The 23,063-nt window shown below is 37.0% G+C and overlaps 1 protein-coding gene across 1 annotated transcript in view; it reads left to right on the top strand.

Annotated features, from left to right (window-relative positions):
* JMY (junction mediating and regulatory protein, p53 cofactor) overlaps positions 1–14,360 on the top strand; it is a 68,410-nt gene extending 54,050 nt beyond the window's left edge. Inside the window, exons 7-11 of the mRNA XM_074570704.1 lie at positions 3,548–3,634; positions 6,221–6,316; positions 7,558–8,110; positions 10,446–10,756; positions 14,124–14,360. Coding sequence (XP_074426805.1) covers positions 3,548–3,634; positions 6,221–6,316; positions 7,558–8,110; positions 10,446–10,753 — 1,044 coding nt within the window. The 3' untranslated portion in view covers positions 10,754–10,756; positions 14,124–14,360. The remainder of the gene's footprint in view (positions 1–3,547; positions 3,635–6,220; positions 6,317–7,557; positions 8,111–10,445; positions 10,757–14,123) is intronic.
* Positions 14,361–23,063: the final 8,703 nt, after the last annotated feature.

Below are 23,063 nucleotides of genomic sequence, written 5' to 3'. Positions count from 1 at the left end.
ATTTAACGGGACGCTTTTACTACTTTGCAAGCCCACTGTTTAAAAGCATAGCCCACACCAAAACAGGTCTTACGTAGATTCAGTGACATCTGGCATAGGGTTACTTGTATGTTTTCATATTATTATTATTACTAACATAACTATACAGAATGCTTACGGTAAAATATGTTTTCTGTACATACTAGAGCTTACTAAATGAGAAGCTAACCTTTTAATTGGGTTGCTTTTCAATCTGAAAGCAAGGATCACTGGAACTAATTAAATGTAATACTAATGTAGATCTTTTACATATATTATATTCTAGTCTTAAACATGGTAGTTTATCCAGTGATGAGGCTTGAAATGGTTCCTCAGCTCTCCCTTTTTGTCTCTTTAATAAACTATAATTTGATACTGTGAAATCAGTCAGGTGATTAAAAGGGAAACACACATTACTTCTTGATGCTCTCAGTTCCATACAGTTGGTCAACATGTTTCTTGACACGTTGCTCTCACTGGAAATAGGGCTTCTGCTTTGTCAGTGCTGAGAAGGAAGGACTACTTCACATGTGCAGCAGGCTGTATTCCCGCTCATACACCCACTTATGTTTTCATTTTTTTGCCAGAGATTGTTGGTTTATGTTCAATTTGTAATCTGCCATAATCATCCAGATCATTTTCCTTAATGCTGCCACCTGGCTGTTTTTTCTTCTTCATCCTTTGTTTGCAGTCACTTAATCTTGTCAACAACTACAACCCTACATTTGTCCCTATGAAATTGCAACCTTGTTTTCTTTTTTTTTTTATTTAGACCATTTTTGTAATTAGTTAAAATGATTTGGATATCTAATCCTGTGCTGCAGCATGTTTTCAGTCTCTCCTAGTCTTGTTTATTATTTCAAGTCATAGAGATCTAATTACATTAAAGTAGGTTGTTTATTAGTACAAAGTCAGCACCAAATAGGTTTTGGTCTGGTTTATCCTCTTTACATGCTTAAAATATCTTTCATTGTCGCTCCTGATCAGAAAGATTTAAATAGTAGTGCTAAAGAGAAAATGTTCCATGTTTCATGTGCCTCCCTAGTATTTGAGACATGTTAAAAAAAAAAACCAAACCAAACCTAATATACACTTTCTTATTATTTTATAATACTTTTTTATATATTGTAATACATATTCCTCATTATTTTGGAAGACCTTTAATGGAACTTAACACATAAAAAGGGAATAAACTATAAAGGTAAATCAGTAGTATTATAAAAAGTTTTTCAGATTCTCTAATAATATTCTGAAGCTATTGCTGTGTCTCTGAAATGCAGAAATGAGGTAGTTTATACTTTTGCAGTGACAAATTAAATGGATTAATTTTGCCAGCTGTATTAATTAAACTCTTTTCATCAGGGAAAACAAATCCACAAATGTAAAACCCAGCAGTGTTTATATATATACCTCTGATGAAGCTTGGACAGCTTTTGTCAGAACGTTACATATATACAGTGGCAACATTGGTGGTCTTACTGTTTAGATTCAAGATAGCATAGTACTGAAACACTGGCTACCTTTTTACGTGATCACAGTATGTCTGTAGTCAGCTTGTAGAAGAACATAGCTTTTTCTGCATTTCCAAGTGCCCAAAATTGTGGGCTTGTTTTAGCCCTTCCCTCCTTTTTATGTCTTTCTGCCACTACTGTAGTATCTTACTTGATGGCTGATAACTCCATCAGCTGCCCCAAGCAATGGCAAAGCTCCTGTCTGTCTCCACTCAATTAAGTCAAACTGACTGACACCTGGGAACCCCATCTCTTTGGTGTTCTGGCTGCAGTCGAACTCCAGCCTGCTTCCTAACACTGCCCTCTCTTACACAGCCATGAGATCAGTTTCTAATTACAAATATGACTTTGTGCTTGTACTGGGCCTAAATTCATTGACCACGCTGTCTGATTTCCTGGTCTTCAGTATTGTCCTATGAAGTTACCTGTCTTGTCACTACTCCAAATTCCTGCATGTCCTCTTGATGGTAGGAAGACTCTACAGAGGGATCTGGACAGGCTGGATCGATGGGACGAGGCCAATGGTATGAGGTTCAACAAGGCCAAATGCTGGGTCCTGCACTTGGGTCACAACAACCCCGTGCAGCGCTACAGGCTTGGGGAAGAGTGGCTGGAAAGCTGCCTGGAGGAAAAAGACCTGGAGGTGTTGGTCAACAGCCAGCTGAATATGAGCCAGCAGTGTGCCCAAGTGGCCAAGAAGGCCAACAGCATCCTGGTTTGTATGAGAAATAATGTGGCCAGCAGGACTAGGGAAGTGATTGTCTCCCTGTACTCAGCACTGGTGAGGCCGTATCTCCAATACTGTGTCCAGTTTTGGGTCCCTCACTACAAGAAAGACATTGAGGTGCTAGAGCGGGTCCAGAGAAGGGCAACAAAGCAGGTGAGGGGTCTAGAGCACAAGTCTTATGAGAAGCGGCTGAGGGAACTGGTGTGTTTTAGCCTGGAGAAAAGGAGTCTGAGGGGGAGACCTTCTCACTCTCTACAACTACCTAAAAAGAGGTTGTAGCGAGGTGGGGGTCTGTCTCTTCTCCCAAGTAACAAGTGACATGACAAGAGGAAACGGCCTCAAGTTGCACCAGGGGAGGTTTAGATTGGGTATTAGGAAAAATTTTTTCACTGAAAGGGTTGTCAAGCATTGGAACAGGCTGCCCATGGAAGCGGTGGAGTCACCATCCCTGGAGGTATTTAAAAGACGTGTAGACATAGTACTTAGGGACATGGTTTGTAGTAACGGGGCAGTGCTAGGTTAACAGTTGGACTCGATGATCTTAAAGGTCTCTTCCAACTTAAATGTTTCTATGATTCTGTGCCTTTTGTTTGTAACATACTTAATTCAGTTCTTTTTATATTATCTCACTGAAGTTTGCGTCTTTCTGTTTCTGGTCATCTGATGTAACATGGCCTGTTTTCTGTTTGCTTTTATTTTTTAACCTGTTCTTATTTGCAAGTAATGTAATAAATGCTTGTTTTTAAACCAGACGTTACAGATGTGAACCTGCTTGTATAATTAGTGAACCTGCTTATGCATGCATAAAATTGCAACAACTTTATTAATGTTTGTGCTTGCAGATTGTATGTCCAAAAGATGAACTGACACTTTTAAATGGGAAGCTGCCTAGTTGCATGAAGATAAAGACGTAATACATTTGAGAGTTAGTTTTTATCCTGGTATACAAATACATGGAGTTAAACTTCGGTTTTATGAAGTATTTGACAAGTTGGTTTTTGTTGCTGCTTTTGTACTGGTGTTGTAGAACAGACTTTTCAAGCAGCTGTTACTTGTCTGTATTCTTTAGACAGTTAAAAGTAATAGGTTTGGATTTGTCTGTCTTGGTTTTGTTTCCATTTTATGGTTTTATTTGTAAGTTAAATTGGCTTGGTTATATTAGCTTGTCTGAGATAGGCTTTGTAATTTTTATTTTTAAGATTCTTAATGCTGTTTGCTAAATATGATATGATACCCTGTAAATTGATATTTAAAGTTCGTATTTTATAGATAACATTTTATGTTTCTACAGGAGATTTGTATTGCAAAGCATAATGAAAAGATCCAGCAGCGTCACCAGAGTGAGGAGGAATACAAAACGCACCATACTGTTCAGCTAGTAAGTTTGAGTTTCCTGCTGTTGAGTTTAGCCTTTAGTTAATAGCTTGCATTGCTGCTTATACATTCAGAGTAATAGCGGTTTTAAAAAGATGGTGTGTATCCCTGACCTTTGTACCATGGATTTCTGTATCATATGCTGGTAAAGGGGAGACTATTGCTGTGTTAGGATGACATTGAACCCAAGCAAATAGAAGAGTTCTTAATGCTAAGTTCACAGTCTAATGACAAAGTGATTACTTCTAGGGTTAGTCTGCATACAGTGTGTTATCATGTGCACATAGATAATTCCGGACATCTCAGTACAGCGTCAGATATGCTGAGATAAGAAAACCATACATCTAATCTTGAATCCTAATAAGCTTGTTCATTATTTTTCTTCTTTCTACAAAACAAATGGCTTGAATTGTATATAGTTCCAGCTGTATGCTCTATGATCCCCTGCACAGTCTCATCGCAGAGAACAGGCTAGCCGATCTGACTCTTGTGCTGAATATAATTGACTTTATCTTAAAGAATATTCAAATTGTGGGCTAGGTCTTGGGAGCTGATATAGTATCAATATTTAATAAAGATCACTGACAAAGATGCATTGAAATCCAAGTCTCTTTAATTCAGGCTTCAATTAGATTAGTGAAAGTGATTCTATTTCATCCTTATACATTTTTAACATTGATACATTTGTCCAGGAAGTCAGATGCATAATTTATTTTATGAAAAGGCTATTTGTGAAAGGCAGTAACTTGTTGGCATACTCTTTTAGAAACTTAGAAAAAAAATATTTTTTTTTTTTTGGTGGTTACAATAAGGCAAAGCCACTTGCTGTGTGGATTTTATCCCATTTATCACTCTTAAAAATAAGACTTGACAAAGCTGAAGGACTTTCTTGTCTCTCAAACACTACAGGACTTTTTTTGTTACTTATTTCATGGAGTTGCCTGCTTGCTTTATATAAAGAACTTGCTTTATATATATATATTTATATAAAGTGTGCTAATTTTTTTGGTCTTTTTTACTATTAATAATGTCACTGAAAATTTCTGCTATTATTGTAAAATAGGTTTTCAGCCACCAGTTTTCATGAAGAATTTTGAAAAGATAACGTCAAGCGTGTCTAAATCTGAAACCAAATAAGAACTGCATTTTCACTATTCTTCTTGAAAAACAAAAAAAACCCAACCCAAACTAAACAATAAAACCCTTGAGTTAGAGACTGCTTCAGGAAAAGTTTGATCTGACTGTGTATGTAACATGCAGGTTTGGTGGTAGAACTATCCTTTCTTGTTGCTATAATCGTTTCTTTATGCTTCTGTTTTAACTTCTTTGCCCCATTGCTTTGTTATTTTCTTTTCAGCACATGCTTCTATTCCTCTTCACCTTTTCTTGTTTCCTGTCCTTACTGTTTTTTCAGACATGTTGTCCTCTTCCTCTCCTTAATGCATCTGTACTTCCTTATTTCCAAATCACAGGAGTTGGCTCTTTATGAAGGACACCAGGCCACTAGCTGACATCTGAAAATGGCAGGCAGGCAGACACTGCTTTTGTATTGACCGAATGACAATAAAAGTTCACAAAAGTGATCAGAATTTTTAATTCTGATGATGATAAGCTTTTAAAAGTAATACTAAAATGCTGTGAGTCATTTAAGAATTAAAGCTCCTGTTTCTGCTAGCAGTTTTTTCCTTAGTCACCTGTTCTATCACTTTTCCTGATAACTTCTGAACTCGCATACAGTGACTTCTGCCATATGATAACTAGCATCCATTTTCAATAAATTTGACTGAAGAGTAGTGTTTTGTTTCAAAGATGTAGTAACTTTGCTGAAATTTTGTGAAAATGGATCACTGGTTAAAGGAGGTGGATCCATATGTGTGTTTTCACTGAGGTAAGATGCCCAAATAAGAAAAAATACAACTGTCTTAGCTGCAAGGAAGAGCTGCAGGCCTTTACTGAAGTAAGCTTACAGAAAATCAAGCTGCGTTAAAAAATGACAGCTTAAGTTACTATAATACAAAACTTCCATTTACTGTTGTAAATTAGAATGAAAATGTTGACTTAATTTGCTTAGTATTGGATTCAAAACTTTGTGGCACTGAGTTCTGTGATTTCTTGCACTCTGAAAAGACTAATATGACTTGTTTTAAGTGGGCAATCTTGCAAGTTCGAGTGTCGTTTTGTTTATGGAATGAGAGAAGATAGATACTGTTTTGCTGTCTGGCTAGTTTATGCCATTTTTAATTTAAGGGGGCTTTTTTTCAGTATAATATTCTGTCACATCTCTAGTCCTTTCTTTATTTCTCATCCTCCAAGATAACAAGTCTTCAACTGTTCCTATTCCAGATTGAACTCTTTCTTTACTGAGCTCTACATTGCTTCAAGATTATAAAACATGAAATGCATAGTATTTTTTTAAGGGGAAGACAAAGGCCAGGTTTTGAAGTTCAGAAATGTGTTTATTTGAGAGGTAGATTGCTAGGTAATTCTTAACAATTAGTAAAAGAGTTATTTTAATTCAGTTTTTTTTTCAATGGTGCTAAACATAGCATTGGATGTAATATTTACATGTTTTTTTCATATATTTTCTCAGAAGCGAGATCAATTACAAGATGAAGAGGAAAGAAAGAGCTCCTGGGTTAGTCAGGAACGACAGAAAACACTGGACAGACTTCGCACGTTTAAACAGGTAACAGAAGAAGAGGTGTTCTTTTCCGTAAGAAATTTTCACTCATTCCGGGACTACACTATGCTATTAGCTATTCTTTTTCATTGTGCAGTTAACTGTTCTTTGGAAAATTTAAAACAAAACACAGCATTGGTGGTAACGAATTCCTCTGACCATTGCATTCCCAGTAATAAGGGCCATAATAAGCTTCTGCTCACTCTTATATCCACATCCTGTGACAAGACACTTAGCAAACGTTCTTTAAGGAAGTGTAACCTAAATGGTATTTTCCACAAAGAGCATTACCATCCGACATACCCCCACTACCACTGATTGCTAGAACACCTGCCAATACCTTCCCCTTCCTATTACAACGTAAGTATCAGAAAATAGATAGAAGATGGAATGAAGGAGAGAGATAAGGAAAAGGGTGAAAGTGCAAGAAAACAGACACGACTGTATTAATAGGGGAAGACTTTTTTTGGTTTTGCTGAATACATTAAAAAAATGTAAGTATGAGAATTTTCTTTACTGGAAAGTTGTCTTGCTCAGCAGTACACTCTTCATATCCTTATTGTTTGCAAGGCTTTTGAATTGCATAGCTTCTGTAAATTAAAGCAAATTTACTTATTTTAACTAGCAACTGTTAATGAACTGGCTTTATCTATGAGCATGTTTATATTGTTATGCTCTCTATTGCTTTAGGCCTACCACGAGTGTGTAAAATCAAATTTTTTCATAAAAATGGCTGTCAATAAAACTAATATGAAAAGACAGATATTGAAGCAGCAAATTTAAGAAATGTTAAAAGTATTTTGAAAAGTTTCAGAATGTTTGATGTTTTCAAGAGATACCTTTTTAAGCAGTATGATTCACATCTCAGGCCGGTGTATTTGGTCAGAGAGGATTTTGTGCAGAGGGATCCATTGACCAATTTTAGAAAAGGAAAGCAAGAGGGAATTTTGAATTTTAGTTTCCAGAAAAAACAATCTGGTTCTTTGTGAAATCCTAATTTTAACCTATATGTATCCTTGATTAGACCAATCACACATAAATTGTGGCTTAACCAAGAATAAGAAAACAGATCATTTTTGCAAAAAGGTGAGGATATATTTGCTTTGTGTTTACATTCAGAGCAAAATGAATGAAAATAGCAGATGAATTCTACTTGTCAGGAAGGCAAACCCTAACAACAGGTACTTAGAACCTAGAATAGTGTGGTGCACGTAGTTAACTAATTGCCAATAATTTACTCACTTTAGCGGTACCCTGGGCAAGTAATACTTAAATCAACCAGACTACGGCTGGCTCATGCAAGAAGAAAATGTGCAGCCAGCTTGGTGTCCTGTGTCGATCCGCCTCAGTCTTTGCCAGCAACCATAGGAATCCAAGAGAAAAGTGAAGAGGTGGAATTGGAAAATGCGGTTCAGCCTTTGCAAGTGCAGGAAGCCACAAGCTTAGAACAACTTCAGGATATCTCGTTACCTCCCAATGGTGTTACCTCTGAACTGCCTCATGTTAGTATTTCTCCGCTCACCAGTAAGGAGCTTCAACCAGAGATTGTTACTGTAGTACCGCTTCCACCTCCTTTGCCTCCACCACCTCCGCCTCCGCCTCCACCTTTGCCCTCCAAGGAAGATGCCACCAAATCCTTAGAGAAAGGCGACAGCTTTGTTAAACGTCAGAGTGAGGAGAAGGGAGTCCAGCACTCTTCTGGTGTCCCACCAGCACATCTTTTTGACAGCAGTCAGCTAGTCAGTGCCAAGAAGAAGCTTAAGAAGACTGGTGATCTAGAGGGTTTACAGCGGAGGAGAGGTAATTTTTTCATTTCTGTGTATTTAATTGTAGTGCACATCAGTTCCTCTTTTGAATGCTCTATAGAAAAGTGTATGCTGTGATTCATATATAATTATGAGAATTGTTGTTAAATCCTTTTTAGTTGACAAATGTTGGCAACTCAAACAAATCTTAGGACCTGTACAACAACGTGCCCTGTATTTGTTCAGTTAGACAGAAAACACTGGTGAAACTGAATCTATAATATACCACATTTGGCTAACTGAAAAATGGAGCTAAACCTTGTCTAAAAGAATCTCTTACTCTTTTACAGCTAATGCTGCAAATATTACATGCTTCACCTGAGGGTGCAGTGTTTTTAATAATAAAATTTTACATAATTTATGACCTAGTAAAATGAATACTTGTCTTGTGACATAGGAAACCTTGAGAATGCTTTTTTCAAGTTTTTTTCAAATTTTTATAGTAAAATTCACAAACGCTGAAGTATCCTTGAGAGCCAAGTAAGAAAATTCTATATTCTGAGTTAAAATATAGAAGTTTAACTACAATTGTAAATTAAATCTGTAATCATTCAGCAAAGTATGTTAATAAATAGTTAAAAGATGAAAAACATCTTTGGAAACTGAGGAGAATGAATAGAGCACAGGGCTGAGCTGGAAGATCTGTTACAACTTGTTGATTCTGTGCTACTTGTTTTTGACTGTTTATCCTTTATCCCATATGAAAAAAGGGGAGAATGGCAGCCATGTTTGAACAACATAATCCTGGTGTTTCGGTGAAATGTGCGATATTGGAGCAAAGTTTTTATTTGTAAATCAAAGACGGGTTTTTCAAAAGCACTCAGCTGAACTATTTTACTGGAAGCCACTGAGGAAAAAGTACCTTGAGTGGGCCTTGGTTCGCACTGCTGTAATACGGCTGTAATAACATTTTATTAAAAATCCTATCTGGCTCTGCCAAGTGCAACTATGGAAAAGATCCCTCCATTGACATTTTCCCTCATCTTCATCAATCAGACAGAAATGAGAGTGTTTCCTCTAGAATTGTCCTTAAATGACTGAAAGCCCTTGAAGCAACTGCCTAGTTCTAGAATTCTTAAGCTCTTACGAACCTTGCAGGTCTCAGGTACTGTGTCTTAAGTTCATTATCAATTTTGATGCTTCTGTGCTCCATTTGTCTTTGTCTGTAGTCCTGTTGTTTATTTTTTCTGATACCCATATTATCTCGCAATTTTATATAAAGAACGTATTGCGTGTGCAATTTGATATACATCATAAAACGACAAATATAAAATCAAATTATATCCTCCCTCTTAAGAGTTATTGTTAATGTCTGCAGCAGCACTCTACCTGCTGCTCTGTGTCCCTGAGATGTTCCAAGTCTCTAAGTGGCTTTGGAAATTTGTCTCTCTATGGCAGACGAGTGTTTTACAATCCTCCCTTCCTCCTTCAAATGTGCAGTCCTGTATTCTTTTATTTCTCTTTCCTCATGTCTGTTTGAACTGTCTGGGCCATTAGTCTGGCGGACAAAGCCCACTCATAAATGCAAAACCGGTTTTAAAAATGTATTCTACAATATACAAAAAAGAATGGGAGATGCATATTCATACATTGATTGATACGTGCTGCACATTGTATGTACTGGTGTATATGAGCTATTTCAAACTGTTGCACTTTATTGTAATGCATTCTCTGGGATAGAGAATTGCCTACTTGTAGCTCTTCAAAGACGCAAAGCCTGATTTTTATTTCTGCAGAGAACTCATTTCAAATTGGTGATAAAGGAAGGATTTGTGATAAAGTATTAACTCTTCTCTGTTTTCATTAATTATAAAGGAAGGGAATTTATATGGGTACATGGTGCTAATGCATACCATACATGAATCTAGAGAAGCAGGAAAATGCATGCTGCTGCGGTTGACTATCCTGCTGCTTCCCTCACTGGCATGTAGTAATAGTCATACAGTAGGTAAAATTCGCCACAAAATGCAAATGCTGGGAATGGATTGCACAGTCCAATACATGATATATACTCATTACCTGAGTTTCAAAGGCAAGAAAATTAATGTAATAAACGCTTTCATTTTGGCTACTTTGATTGTCCTGGCTGCAAACAGGAAAGCCATCTTGTTCAAAAAGTTTTACTACCTGCCTGACAGAAACTATAATTGTCTGTGTAAACCAGTTTTTACGTGGTAATAGGAAAGATCAATTTGGAGGCCAAAACATTATGCTTATGGTATGGGACTGTTACATTAATGTATGCAGCTGCTTTTTGGTCTGTGGGAAAAATAAATGAAGACTGATAAAACTTATAGAAATAATACTGAAGGTCTTTTGATTTACTGCAGTGAGTTCCCCAATGGACGAAGTGCTGGCTTCCTTGAAACGTGGCAGCTTTCACTTAAGAAAAGTTGAGCAGAGAAGTCTCCCTCCTTTTCCTGATGAAGATGATAGCAATAACATCTTGGCACAGATCAGGAAAGGGGTGAAACTGAAGAAAGTGCAGAAAGATGTTCTGAGAGAATCCTTTACAATTCTGCCTGATACTGACCCTCTCACAAGGAGCATCCATGAAGCATTGCGACGAATTAAGGAAGCATCACCTGAATCAGAGGATGAAGAGGAGAGTTTGCCTTGCACAGACTGGGAAAATTAACCTGTAATTAACCTACATTTAAAAAAAAATATTTCTTCAACACTTTTTGTATAACAGTAGTGGCTAAGCCTCAGGTTCTGCATTCTAGGAGACTTAGTATGAATGTGACTAAACAGTCTGATGTCCAACATGGTAAAACACGCACATAGGAATTTAGTATTACTGACTTTTCAAAAAATTTAAGGTTTATAGTAAGGAAAACTTTTTTAGGCAACATCTTAGCCTTTTATTGTTGGAATACTTTTGCTGAATATTGACGGGACTGATCCTATAAAAAGCTCTATTTTATTTAGTGACTTTGAAGGGACTGTTTGCAGCTTACCAAAAAGCTTTAAAAAGCTTTTAAGTAACATAGCAGCACAATCACTCTTGGACACACGTTCTACTTATTTTCTAATTACTTCTGGCCTTGTAAAAATTTAGCATGTTTATCACTTCAGGCTGAATAGCTCCAAGTGAAGGATGATTAGATTTGACTGCTGAACACATTGAAATTTCATTGGTTACCCTGTGTGACTGACTCTTTGATAGCTGGGTTTCAATCTGTACAGTCTCTGACTTCATTGAATTTACAGACTATAAGCAGTAAATATACAAATATAATTTATACTTCTGCTATTCATATGAATCCCATGAACTTGCATTATACTAAGCTATGGTGCCTGAAAGTACAGGTATTAGACATCAGCAGATGAAATTAGTGATTTCAGGAAAAAAAAACCCAGAAATTGGCAAGAGATTAGTTTTCAAAATTATGGCTGCATCAGTAGCTCAAAGAGATTATTGATTACAATAACGGCATACAGCACTTTTCTTCTGTGGTGGTTCTTCTGCTACTGGCTTGTGGATGAACTTAGGTCTCAGTGAAAGTTCCCACTAAACTTAAAATTTGGACAAGAGATATGACAATCTGTAAAGAATTTAAAAATCTGTTTAGAAATCAAAGGTTATTTCAAGAGTATGGAATATAAATATTTATAATCCTTGCAAGACAGCTAGCAGTATGAAAAAGATAACTTTTGGGATGTCTACGATCAGGCATTTCTGTCCTGGTTAGTTATTACTATAGCTGGGGAGTGACTATTGATAAAGTGCTACAGCCGTTTAAAAAGTGATGGTGACTTAGTACATCATCTGCTGAATGTTGTTGTGATTATGAAATACTATGTCTCAAACTGTTCCATTGGTATGCTATTTTCTAATAGTATTTAAATTTTTGAAAAAGGAAAATAAAAGTTGCCATTATTTCCTCATGGAGTAGCTATTGGCCACACTAATGATTTAATACTGTTTAATTATTGTGTACTCCTTCTGTTCTATACCAAAAGTACTGCTAGTTTTGGAGCTGAAAATCCAGGAGTGGAGGTGTACTTAACTCTTCTGAAACTCAAAGTGAAAATAATTTTGCTTGGATATAACTTTTTTCTATACTTGCATACTGAAAACTCCCACTGCCACAGCCCCTCAGAAGTCAAGTGACAGCTATAAGAAAAGACATGCCTTGGAACTGACTTGGCTTTTTCAGTGCAATTATTCTCTTTTCATTTCCTAGATAACTGAGCAAATTTAAACTTTGTGATTTTGACTAAGCTGGTAAATCTAACTTAGTCATGGGGATCTTGTTTGCATTTTTTAGCAAGAATACTTTTTAATGCTATAGGTCATTTAGAAGAAAAGAAAGAAAAAAGAAGGAATTTTCCAAGGATGACTTTGAATTGTTTAAATCTAGTTGGTGGACCTCCTAAACACTTTCCATTGGAAGGTGTATCCTCTTAGAAGTCTTACGTGTATGTTGCCATACAATATAACTACACATTTTCCTCTGCTATCTTTTGCAGCCCCATAGAAGCAGTTCAGAGTGCAGGCTGAAAATCACTGCTGTGCAGTACCTGTAGTGCAGTGGTGGTTGTCTCCTTTTTACCAATCTACAGTTCCCCTTCTAAGGATGGGGTCCTGCCAAATGCTGAGGTCCTGTGAAATCACTTGGACCAAAAGCAGGATGCAGTGTCAGAGTTCTGACTGTGTGTTCACACCTCTGGGACCTGCTTTCTTTTACCAGTGTCATATTTTATTATGAAAATAGTCCTGTTTTCATGAGATGAGACTATTTAACAGATAGCACAGATTTGATTGAAAAATAATTATACAAAATAGCTAACACTCAGAAAAGAAAAATGGACCCCTGCTATGGAAATGCATAAAAGAATCTGTGAGAACAGAGATTGAGACTTCGTGAAATTCAGCTAAATAAATATTTTTCATATAGATGAGTATGCTTGCTTAAACACATTGGCTGGTTACCCAGAATTTATTACACAAGAGTCAAATCTAATGAAAGTCTGTTGTAGAAATTGCAAAATAGTATTTTTTACTGTAAGCATTTAATACGATGCTTTAAGATTGACCTACTGATTTTTAACTGTAAGCTCTGCACATACAAAAAACAGCTGCATAGAGATTTTAGTTTTAAAACAGTTACACAAAAGTATATTGGCCACATAGGTTATGAACCGTGCTTAATACACATACGTCTTTATAGGCTAAATGGAATGCAATTATTTGCCTTAGGAACGATGGCAAATATACAAGGAGAAAAAAATACATCTGATATAATGATGTGTTTTATCAAGTGACAAAAAGTGTCTCCATGTATATGGAAGGATGCCCACTGAAGTGGTTTCATTAATTATTGAAGTTTGAAGACAAACTAATAGTAACTTATTCCTCCAGGAGATCTAGTTATCTCTTGTATTACCTGCTTTGAGTTAACTGCTACATAAAGCGATGACTAACGTTTGTAAGAGCAGTTCCTTTCTTACGGACCACGTATGAAAATGTTGAGGCGTGCTATGTATTGGAACTACAGCTGAACAAGCAGGATAAAGATGCAGTAGCTTCTGTATGAAAAATCAGAAGATTACTGGTTATCAGAGTATCCCAAGCCTATCTCTGTGTGTGTGTACATAATGGTACGCATAAATCACTACAGTACATTAAGTACATTTTGCAATACATAAGTAATGCGAAACCTGGTGGGTTCCTGGGAGTGAGGGACAAAATAACAGCTAAGAAGCGAGTTTTTGCTCTGCCTTGTGTTTTAATCCAGTATTTTGGGCCTTTTCAAACTCTAATCTGCGTTCACTTTCAATAATACCAGAAGGCAAAAAAAAAAAAAAAAAGACCTGATCATACCCTGTGTATCCTGGCTCCAGAGATAGCGTGTCATTACCCTGGGAGCAAAGAGAATCGAGGCTTTTGAAGACGCTGCTCAGTGTTGCACGTTGGAATTGCCTAATACATTGATCACAGAGTATTTGTACAGCCGTTTAGCTTTTCAGATGTTCCTTTTTTTTTTTTTTTCCCCAAACAGGTGATTCACAGCTACTGATGTGAGAAAAGAAACCCCTGTTGAAGATCGCTTTTCCTCTTCATTTCTGAAAATTCAAAGCCAGCAGTTATGACCATCAATTCCGCAGGCTTTCTTTGGCAAAGAAATAGTCTTTCTTTGGCAAATGATTCAGTATATGAAAAAATTGCCTGAAATGTTAATTTTTCGGGCCACTTTTTTTCTTAAATTTGTTCAAAATAAATATGGTTTGAGCAGAAAGCTGAACTGTTTAGATGTGCATTTTATATAATCAAGAATGCCCAATTCTTAAGCACTTTTTGTATTTGCGTTAGTAATGTGTGGCCAGTTAAGTGAGAGGGGCATTTTGAGTTGAGAGAATACTTGCTGTTTGAGTTACTTTGGGATTCGGCCAAGACATCAAACCGGCTATAAAACATTCCCTTCACTGCACTGAATATATCATCTGCTTGAAAATCCAACTAAATAGCTCCTTGCAGAGAAGCTTGCTGTGTCGCAGTGTGATATTACCGAAAGAGCAGAATTTCTAGTTGCACTGCAGTAGCTGAAATTCAGTAACGTGCAACTATGACTTTTTTTCTTCTTAGTTTGAAGAACTTTACATCAGTATGAAAAGTAACAAGTGACTACAGCACAATGAGAAATAAGAGCTGAATTCAGTACGTATTCAATAATGTGTTTGTTTCCAACATGGTACATTTAGCAAGACATACTGCAGCACCTTTTTAGAAGGTCATTTGTAGTCTGACACCTTTATAAGTAGACATTTTCATGCTTTTTTAAAATAATATTTAGCTATGCTGAACCAAGTTAGTTATACTTTTATCATTTGTTATAAGAAGCAATATTTTGTAATTTCATACTTAAGATTATTTTTCTCGTTTGGTTTAAAATGGCTTTTGATTAAGCAGCCTTCTTTAAAAAAGGTCAAAGCACTTAAACACACTGATAATTCAGTTGTGAAAATCATGCTTCTCTTGATGGTTTTCATTATTCACTGTAGTGGCTGCAAAAATGTTTGCATTCCATAACCAAAATCTTACTGGCTGGAAAAAAAAAGAAGTTCCCTTTTGATCCTGACTGTTGTTTTGGTTTTTTTAAAGGGGATTTACAACTTCCTCTGCAGTGAATACTTAGAAGTAATCCTAAACTTCATGACTAATGGCTGCAGGCAGCTACTGTTACGATACCACAGTACTAAGAGGTATGTCAGTACAGAGATCCAAGTAGCCTTGTACCATCCAGAAACTCCATCTGATATGAAAGTCAGACCGTTACAAGAAGACTGAATCTTCACTAGCATTTTATTTTTACTAGCGTGACAGACACGGTGTTTGAGAAATACACAGTCCCTGTCCTTTGTGGACTGTGGTCCATTCACTGTTCCTCTCGTGACAGACAAACTACTATGCATATTTGGGTGTTTTTGAGTGGAGTTCTGCATTGCTGCTGTCTTGTAATGGAACACGTACTGTGTTCACATTTGTAACAGGAGATTGCACGTCTTGCCATTTACTTAAAGAGGAACAGGAGAATTTACCTTAGCAATAGGCTAGGTAACCTAAAGGAATCTCAGCTCTTGGACTCTTCAGTTGTTTTGCTGTGACTGTCCTGAAATTAAAGCTCTGTCAAACATCTCAAAAGGATGTCACTTTACCCTTGCTATCAACAGGCATTTTCTTAACCTTGTTGCCTTATTTATAAAGTTAGCAAACATTCATTTTCAAAGCACCTGTGAGCAGTGTTACTGTAGAGTTCTGTTGTTTTTGCTGTGTTAGTCGTCAGGTCTGTATTCTTCTGTTCAGAGATCAGCTGTATGAAACACTTGATACTCGCTTTCCAAGGACCTAAAATGAGGGGATATTTTTTTCTTTAGCAGCTTCTCTGAACCCTGAGTTTACGTGGTGTGGTTGTAAACTGTCAAATACTGTGTTCTTGCAGCAATAACAGCAATTTCAAAGCGTAATCATTTGACATTGCCTGTACTGTGGTGTATTTTTTCTCTACGTTTGTCTGTACTTCCAGTCACACCACATGTTAAAACTGAGGTAGTCATTAAAGTTTGGCTGTAGCACAAAGCAGAACCATGATGTAGAATGGTAATCCAGATTATATAGTTCATCTGAAACTCAGTGCTAAATTAACAGTGGTGATTGAGCATCTCTTATGTCCATTTTTTTCCTATTTTCCAGCCTGTCGTTTTATTCCTTAGAGTACGCATATAGGACACTAGCAAAATTCCAAGCTGCGGAAAAGTAGTGAAATTTTAAAGCATAGGTGCAATGGTCCTCTTGCACAATATTTGTGTCTACAGTTTACCACGTGTTGTGATTTGTCGAAATAGCTCCATGCTGTACTGTAATACAGTTCTCAGATTCATTTGCCACGTGATCTGTCATCTTTGCCTTGAAAAATGTGTGCATGATTGAGGAAAAAATACTGTCCTTAATGTGTTTTATATTTATCTGAAATCTTAGATACCTGTAATAGCTTAGTTTATAGAAGTGGAGTTCTCATACCAACATGTATTTTATGCGCACACAAAAAGTAGCTGTTATGCTGAGCATAGCAGTTTATATCAGTTCAAAATTGCCATCTTCCATGTGGAAATTAAATGTCTTTTTTTCCACATACTGCTAAAAAAAAAAAAAAACAGCCTGGATTTTAATCCTTCTTGAGTCACTAGATGTCACAATTTCACATAATTCTCCACTTTGATATAAAAATTGTGCATATGTAGTGTACAGGCTAATGCATAAAATTCCCATCCTCTGTAACATGAAATTTCGCAGTGGGATGGCTACAGCAGCAAATGGGGAAAGTTTAAGTATATTCACAAGAAAGTTACGGAAATTATGACAGTGCTACAATGAGATCGGTTCCTCCATAGTTGGTCCTTGAGAAATCTTGGCAAGCATCACTACAGAAAAAAACACTTAAGCATATGCAGGGAAAAAGAGCCTCCATAAAAATACCTTTCTACCTATTATTGGTGTTTTTCATTTGTGGCTGGACTTCATTGTTGTGGCTGTGTTGTTCTGTTGCTACTCATTTATGTTAAGCAGTTTGTCAGCTTTTAGGCTTTTTCCATTTTTAGAAACTTCTTTCTTTGTTCAAATTAAAACTGTTTTAGTATAGTGTAACTGATTCAGTGAGGTAAAGAGTTGGAATGCATGATGCTTATTCTACAAATGCTTATGCGAGGACTGAAAAATCTTTTATGAGTGGGAATGAGAAATGAAATACTCAATTTCTACTAAAATAACCAAAACGTAAGGTAAATAACAATAGTCTTTTGATCAGAAATGGAATTTGCATCAACGTGAATTTCACGCTGTCATTCACAGAGGTTCCAGATCCTTTACGAATGACCAATAGTCTTATTTTATTCACTTTACTGTGTTCTCATATGTTAATAAAATTATCTGTCTAGGGTAGATGAAGGCTTTTTTAATTTTATTAAGCATCACTTTTGTTTCCGTTTTTTTTTTTTTTTTTAAAAATCTGACAGTCTGCATCCTACACCAGACACCTATAAAATAAATTAGTATGACTATATATTGTGTTCTTTTGTGGCTGCATTGGGGATAGGACTCAAGATACTTCACTACATTATTTGTAAAGAATCATTGTGAGTATAAACACTATATTCTGTAATGTTTAATATTAAAGTAATGACAGGTGCATTATTGAAGATGCAACTTAATGAGAAGAGGAGGCAGAAACTTTTATTGGTTAATGTTACCCTTATTCCGTTTGTTGCACTGAATTTCAAGAGTGTAATTTGTAAATGAGGTTTGCTCACGTGTGTAATCAGATTTTATTTTCATTGTAATGCTTATGTAATTAAATTACCTTAGTGTATTTTGGGTAATGATTCCATAAGCACGGACAATACATTATGTTTAGCACTACAGAATTGATGTTAAGAACAAGTGAAAGCTTCTTGCAGAGAAAAGGAGTGAATAGAAGCACCTTACTGGGAGAGCACATTGCATGATTTCAGTGCTACTGGAGCTGGCAGACAGTAGGTCATCCTAAACTTGACTGCAGATTGCTCTGTGGTGTAATAAGCACATTGACATATTGCTATCAATGCTGGAAAAAGTACAGCAATGGCTATTTTTAACCTATAAATATACTGTAATTTAAAATTTTTTCCTACAAAATGAATTTATATTTAATTGCTGCCTAATACGTAAATACTTAGAATTTTTAGGAGGGTCAAGGGTGGGTGGGCGTGCCAATGTATTTTTGGGAGGGGCTGTTGTATATACGGTTCTCTGCACTTCCCGTTCAGTTTGACTGTTAATCCAAAACTCCCAGCTCTGACTGTGGTGAATCTGCAACCTGACATTTATGTATTTTTATTATGATTCAGGTAATCAATATTCTGTGGCACAGAGCTTCAGAATTTGACAGAAAAGGTCATCTTTCCTTTCTCAAATGTGAATGCTCTCTCATGGAAAATGACCACGCAACGAATTTTATTCTGTGGAGTTTCTAATATTAATGTAGAGTATTACTTAAAGCTGATATCTGAGGCTATTAACCAGTAGTGTGTGCATTTGGAACAAGTAAAAAGGACGATGCCCATTTTGGTGAGTATAGTCCAAACTCTGCAGAGATTTTATTCCAGAGACTGCCACCTATTCAGTAATTAGTTTGCCGCAGACCAGCTTGATTTTCAGATTCAGAAACATATTTTTGATTTCTGAATTGGGAAATAGGTGTTGGGGATTAGGGATACTCACTTAACATCTCCCAGTGTGTTACTGTGCTTGCTATATGTTTTGAATTTCGACTTAAATATATACAAATACATCATGATAAGATGAAAGCTTAAGAAATACAGATGGATGCAGGTTGTCTTGCATGAATGAAGCCAGTGAAGTTTAATGAAACTAACTTCTTTGTTAAGCCTGTTGAATAAATAAGAAATAATCGAAAGAAAACCAGTTTGCTGTTGATTAGCTTTGTGCAATATTATCTGTAGACTCAAACACTACTAGCACATTGTGCTTGGCTTTAAGAAAGTTCTTTAACTCCCATTATATTCAAAAGGACATATTAAATGCATATTTTATTGTAAACGACTCTGCAAATTTACTATGCCTAAAAATGCTCAATGTTATAAAGTATTAAGCAACGAGCGTTTAAAAAAGAGGGTAAAAAACTAAACAAACATTTCTAGCAATATCTAAAAACTAAAAAAAAGTTTTAACTGTCTGCTTTTTGCTCTTTTTTTCTTTAGTGCAGCTTTTCTGCAGTGCAAGTGTATTGCTGTGTATTTCATGTTTTTTTATTATCATGACTCAGAAATTTAAACCTGTACACAAAGTACTGCACTCACCTTCTTGTACATGCGATGTAACATCATACTCACAGTTTTGGTGCTTTAAATGATTCCTTTTTTCTTTATTAAAGGATATTTATTTGACCACTGTCTGGTTTTAACTTTGAATGTGTACCAACATGAAAAAAAATTTTTTAATACAGTTTGGTTCCTACAAAAAAAAAAAATCCTATCTAGTTAATTTAGGTTTCCATTGTTACTCCATTGTTATGGGCAACTCCTCAAGCTGTCTGCCATGCCTTAATGGCAGGTGGTTGTGCAGTAGGGAATATTTAGGTAACATCTTGTTAAAACTTAAATCACATAAACAATTTAGGTATTATAAAAGAATCTTGCTTTTAAATAATGCAAGATAGTTGTGCTTAAATAGAAATCACAGACACTTTCCATCTCTTAATCAGAAGAGAAAAACGCTCTATGAAAAAAGGTTAAAAATTGAAACCCAGAAATACTAAGAGCTTAGCTCCCTTCTTACACGCCCTTGTTAAACATGCAACTTCTCCATGGTTTGCTTTTTTGGTATATGTACAATATAATATTTCAAAAGCAAACTAGGTTTTATATGAAGAACTTGGATGCTTTAGAAGTACCTTTATGAGCGTTTTGAAGAGTTTAACGTTTTTTTTCCAGGGGAGGGGAAATATCCCAAAACAGATGAGTGGTCATCTCCCAGGCTAGAGTTGCCAGCTGTTTGGGGTTTTTTGTTGGGGTTTTTTTTTTTTCCTATAGCCTTTTTGTGTTCTTATTTATCTAGTCGTGTATCTTAAGAACGAGGTATGTTTGCATTGTGCATCTTTTTCCTTTCACTCCTGTGTTTCTGGTACAAGAACTACAGGTGAGTCAGTGCAGGTTGTTTCTATGTCCCTTAACATGAGAAAAAAAGAAATTCTCAGTGTGTTTCTGGAACAGGAACTTTTTCGTGCAATTACAATCCTGAGAAAACAAGAAAAAGGTATGACATTTCCAATAACAAAGTGAAACAAAGGTTGGATTTGCAGTACAAATCTACACTGCCAAGTGTCTTAACCCAAGTCCGAGGCCTGTCTGGCTCAGGTTTTCTAGTGTTTTTCACTTCTGCTGATGATGGTGTGTGCTGCTAATTTTGGGTTGTGGCAGAACATCTAGAATGAGCAGGAGATGTGTTTTGAAATAAGCAAGTTCTTTGGTCATCGCTGACTTTTCTTATGAAGGACTAGGTTTATATTTGTAGCCCAGCTCTGTTCCCAACGCTGTGGCTGTGCCCTTAGCAGCATGTGTGACCCTGCGGCGGGTGATGTCACACCTTCTGCCCTGCGGGACTGACTCCTGTGTAAGGGTATTTGCTACCGTCAGCTGGCGTCTACTTTGGCACGGGCTTCAGTAGATAACTAGCTGCTTTTTTATGCCTCTTACGGGTATTACTACAGCTTTTTAATTTTAAATTTAATGCACGCACCAGAATTGCAAATTAGTGAGTATATCTGTAGGCACACTTGGAAGGTGGTGGTATGCTACTGGGAATAAGACCTGAATGTTTGTACAACACATAAAAGATGGGAGATGGGTAGAACCATCATTTATTAATTTTTTTTTTCATGTTAGTTACATGTCAGATGTAAAGGAAAGGTACATTGCAAATAAATAGCCACTGGGCCACAGTCCTCAAACTTGCAGAAATAAACCACCGCCCTTGTTCTGACAGAAACCATTGGTATGTGTACGGTTTGCTTCTGTTACACCGCTTAATACTCAGCAGAGGGGATGGGGAGAAGGCACGGAAGCACAAATGGTAAGGGAGTTGGTCAGATCTCTTTTTCCAAAACCGATGCACTGTTCTTTCTCTCAGCAGTTCTTACTGCTGCTTCCCATCGCAGGGAGAAGCCCGTTTCACAGGCGTTCCTCTTCCTGCCGTAGGAGGGAGCTTACAGGAATCTTGGACTGATGCAGTACCTGAATCACCAAACCACCAGCATCTCGCCGCCGCCACCAGAGCCCCAGCTTTATGCTCGTGTCACAGATCACTTATCCAGCTCTAGTGCTATGGAGTTTTACCACTGTGTTTTTACCTTTTAGGAGGAGGGCGGGATGTAATTAACCTAACGATAAAATAGCCTCTGTAAACTTTAGACGTGTCATGTCAGCCATTTAACTGTTCTGAGCACTGCTTTGCTGACACAAACTGTGCTACAGCAGAAGATTCCAGAGGTTTTGCCAGGAAGCCGTAGCAGCATCACCACGTAACCTGCCTTGCTCCTCCCAGCGATGCTACAAGCTTCTGTCCCACTCTCCATCCCGCAGAGCTGCAGACCTGCCTTCTTCCCACAGAGGTGCCTTCTGCCCTTTCCCCCTTTGCACCGAGGCTCTGGGTCCCTCCTGCCTTCTCTTAATGTTATGCAAATCTTCACCACTCTCGTGCTGACTGTCCAGGCTTTCCCCAGCCCAAAGGCAGCACATCTCCCTTGAAACCTTGCCTCGGCAGGAAGGGCTGGTGGATAAAAACAGGTGGAGATTCTTATCTGTGCTGTGACAGCTGCTGCCTGTCTGCGTTAGTGCTGGTGTTCACGCTCCCCTCTTTAATCAACCAAAACTCTTGAGGGAAAAAACCCAACACAAAACAAAAATTACATTCAAGATCATTCCCTGCATCTGCTGCCTTATCCCTTTGTTCCTACCGTATTTGTGTGCTGTCTGTGGGATGTTTGTTGGGGACGCTTGTGTCACAGACAAATCGTCTGTATTACCTTCTTTTCACTCTTTCTCCTCACCATGGAAGAAAATAGACTTGACTTCTCTGAGATATCTCACTATGCCCCATATGGCTTATATAAGGCCAAGCACATTCATAGTCTTTCAAACAAAAATCTCTGTTTACTTCATTCTTTTATCTTAAACAACAACTCTAATTTGCATCATGCTCCCCCTGTATATTGCTGCTTAGAAGTCACAGGAATAAGAAAAAAAGAAGATTCATGCAATTCATACAAAAAATTTATATTAACTGTACTTTTTCTTCCTCAGTACTTTATTTTAATCCCATTAAATTTCAGGAGTGTAACTGAGCTCTAACCGTACAAAATCATCAATGCATGCTCGAACTGCCATGCATGTTAACTGCACAATTTAAACAACACAAATGTTTTATGAATCAACTTCATATAAAGCATCATGAAGTGATGGCCTTTTTCTCCCCGCACTCACTTGCTGTGAGTAAAGCGACTGTTGGACCGGACAGAGTCCCGCAAAAACAATTTGACAAAGAAGCCGTGGCACACTGCTCTTGGTTTATAGTGATGTGTTAAAAAAACAAAAAAACAAAAAGTTGTCTTGAATTGGCATTAAAAAATAAGACTATTAAAAAAAAAAAAATCACACGTCCTATCCTTTTGTTGCTGGAGCACATACACCTGTGTCATTCCTGTAATAGTTTCCTGAAGGTTTCTACTGACGGAAGGTCACAGCCTCTCCAAGTGATGCATTGCAGTGCCTGCTGGTTGAAGGCTTCTCTTAGTATTAGTACCAAAGCTGAAACATAAGGTCGTTCATTATTTGTTCTCCTGCCCGCTACCACTGTACGAACAAATTACTTCCACCCGCTCTGCAACAGCATT

This window comes from Larus michahellis, chromosome Z (genome assembly GCF_964199755.1).
Source record: "Larus michahellis chromosome Z, bLarMic1.1, whole genome shotgun sequence".
Classification (NCBI taxonomy): domain Eukaryota; kingdom Metazoa; phylum Chordata; class Aves; order Charadriiformes; family Laridae; genus Larus; species Larus michahellis.
The sequence above is the reverse complement of the archived record's forward strand: the minus strand, read 5'-3'. Positions and strand labels throughout refer to the sequence as shown.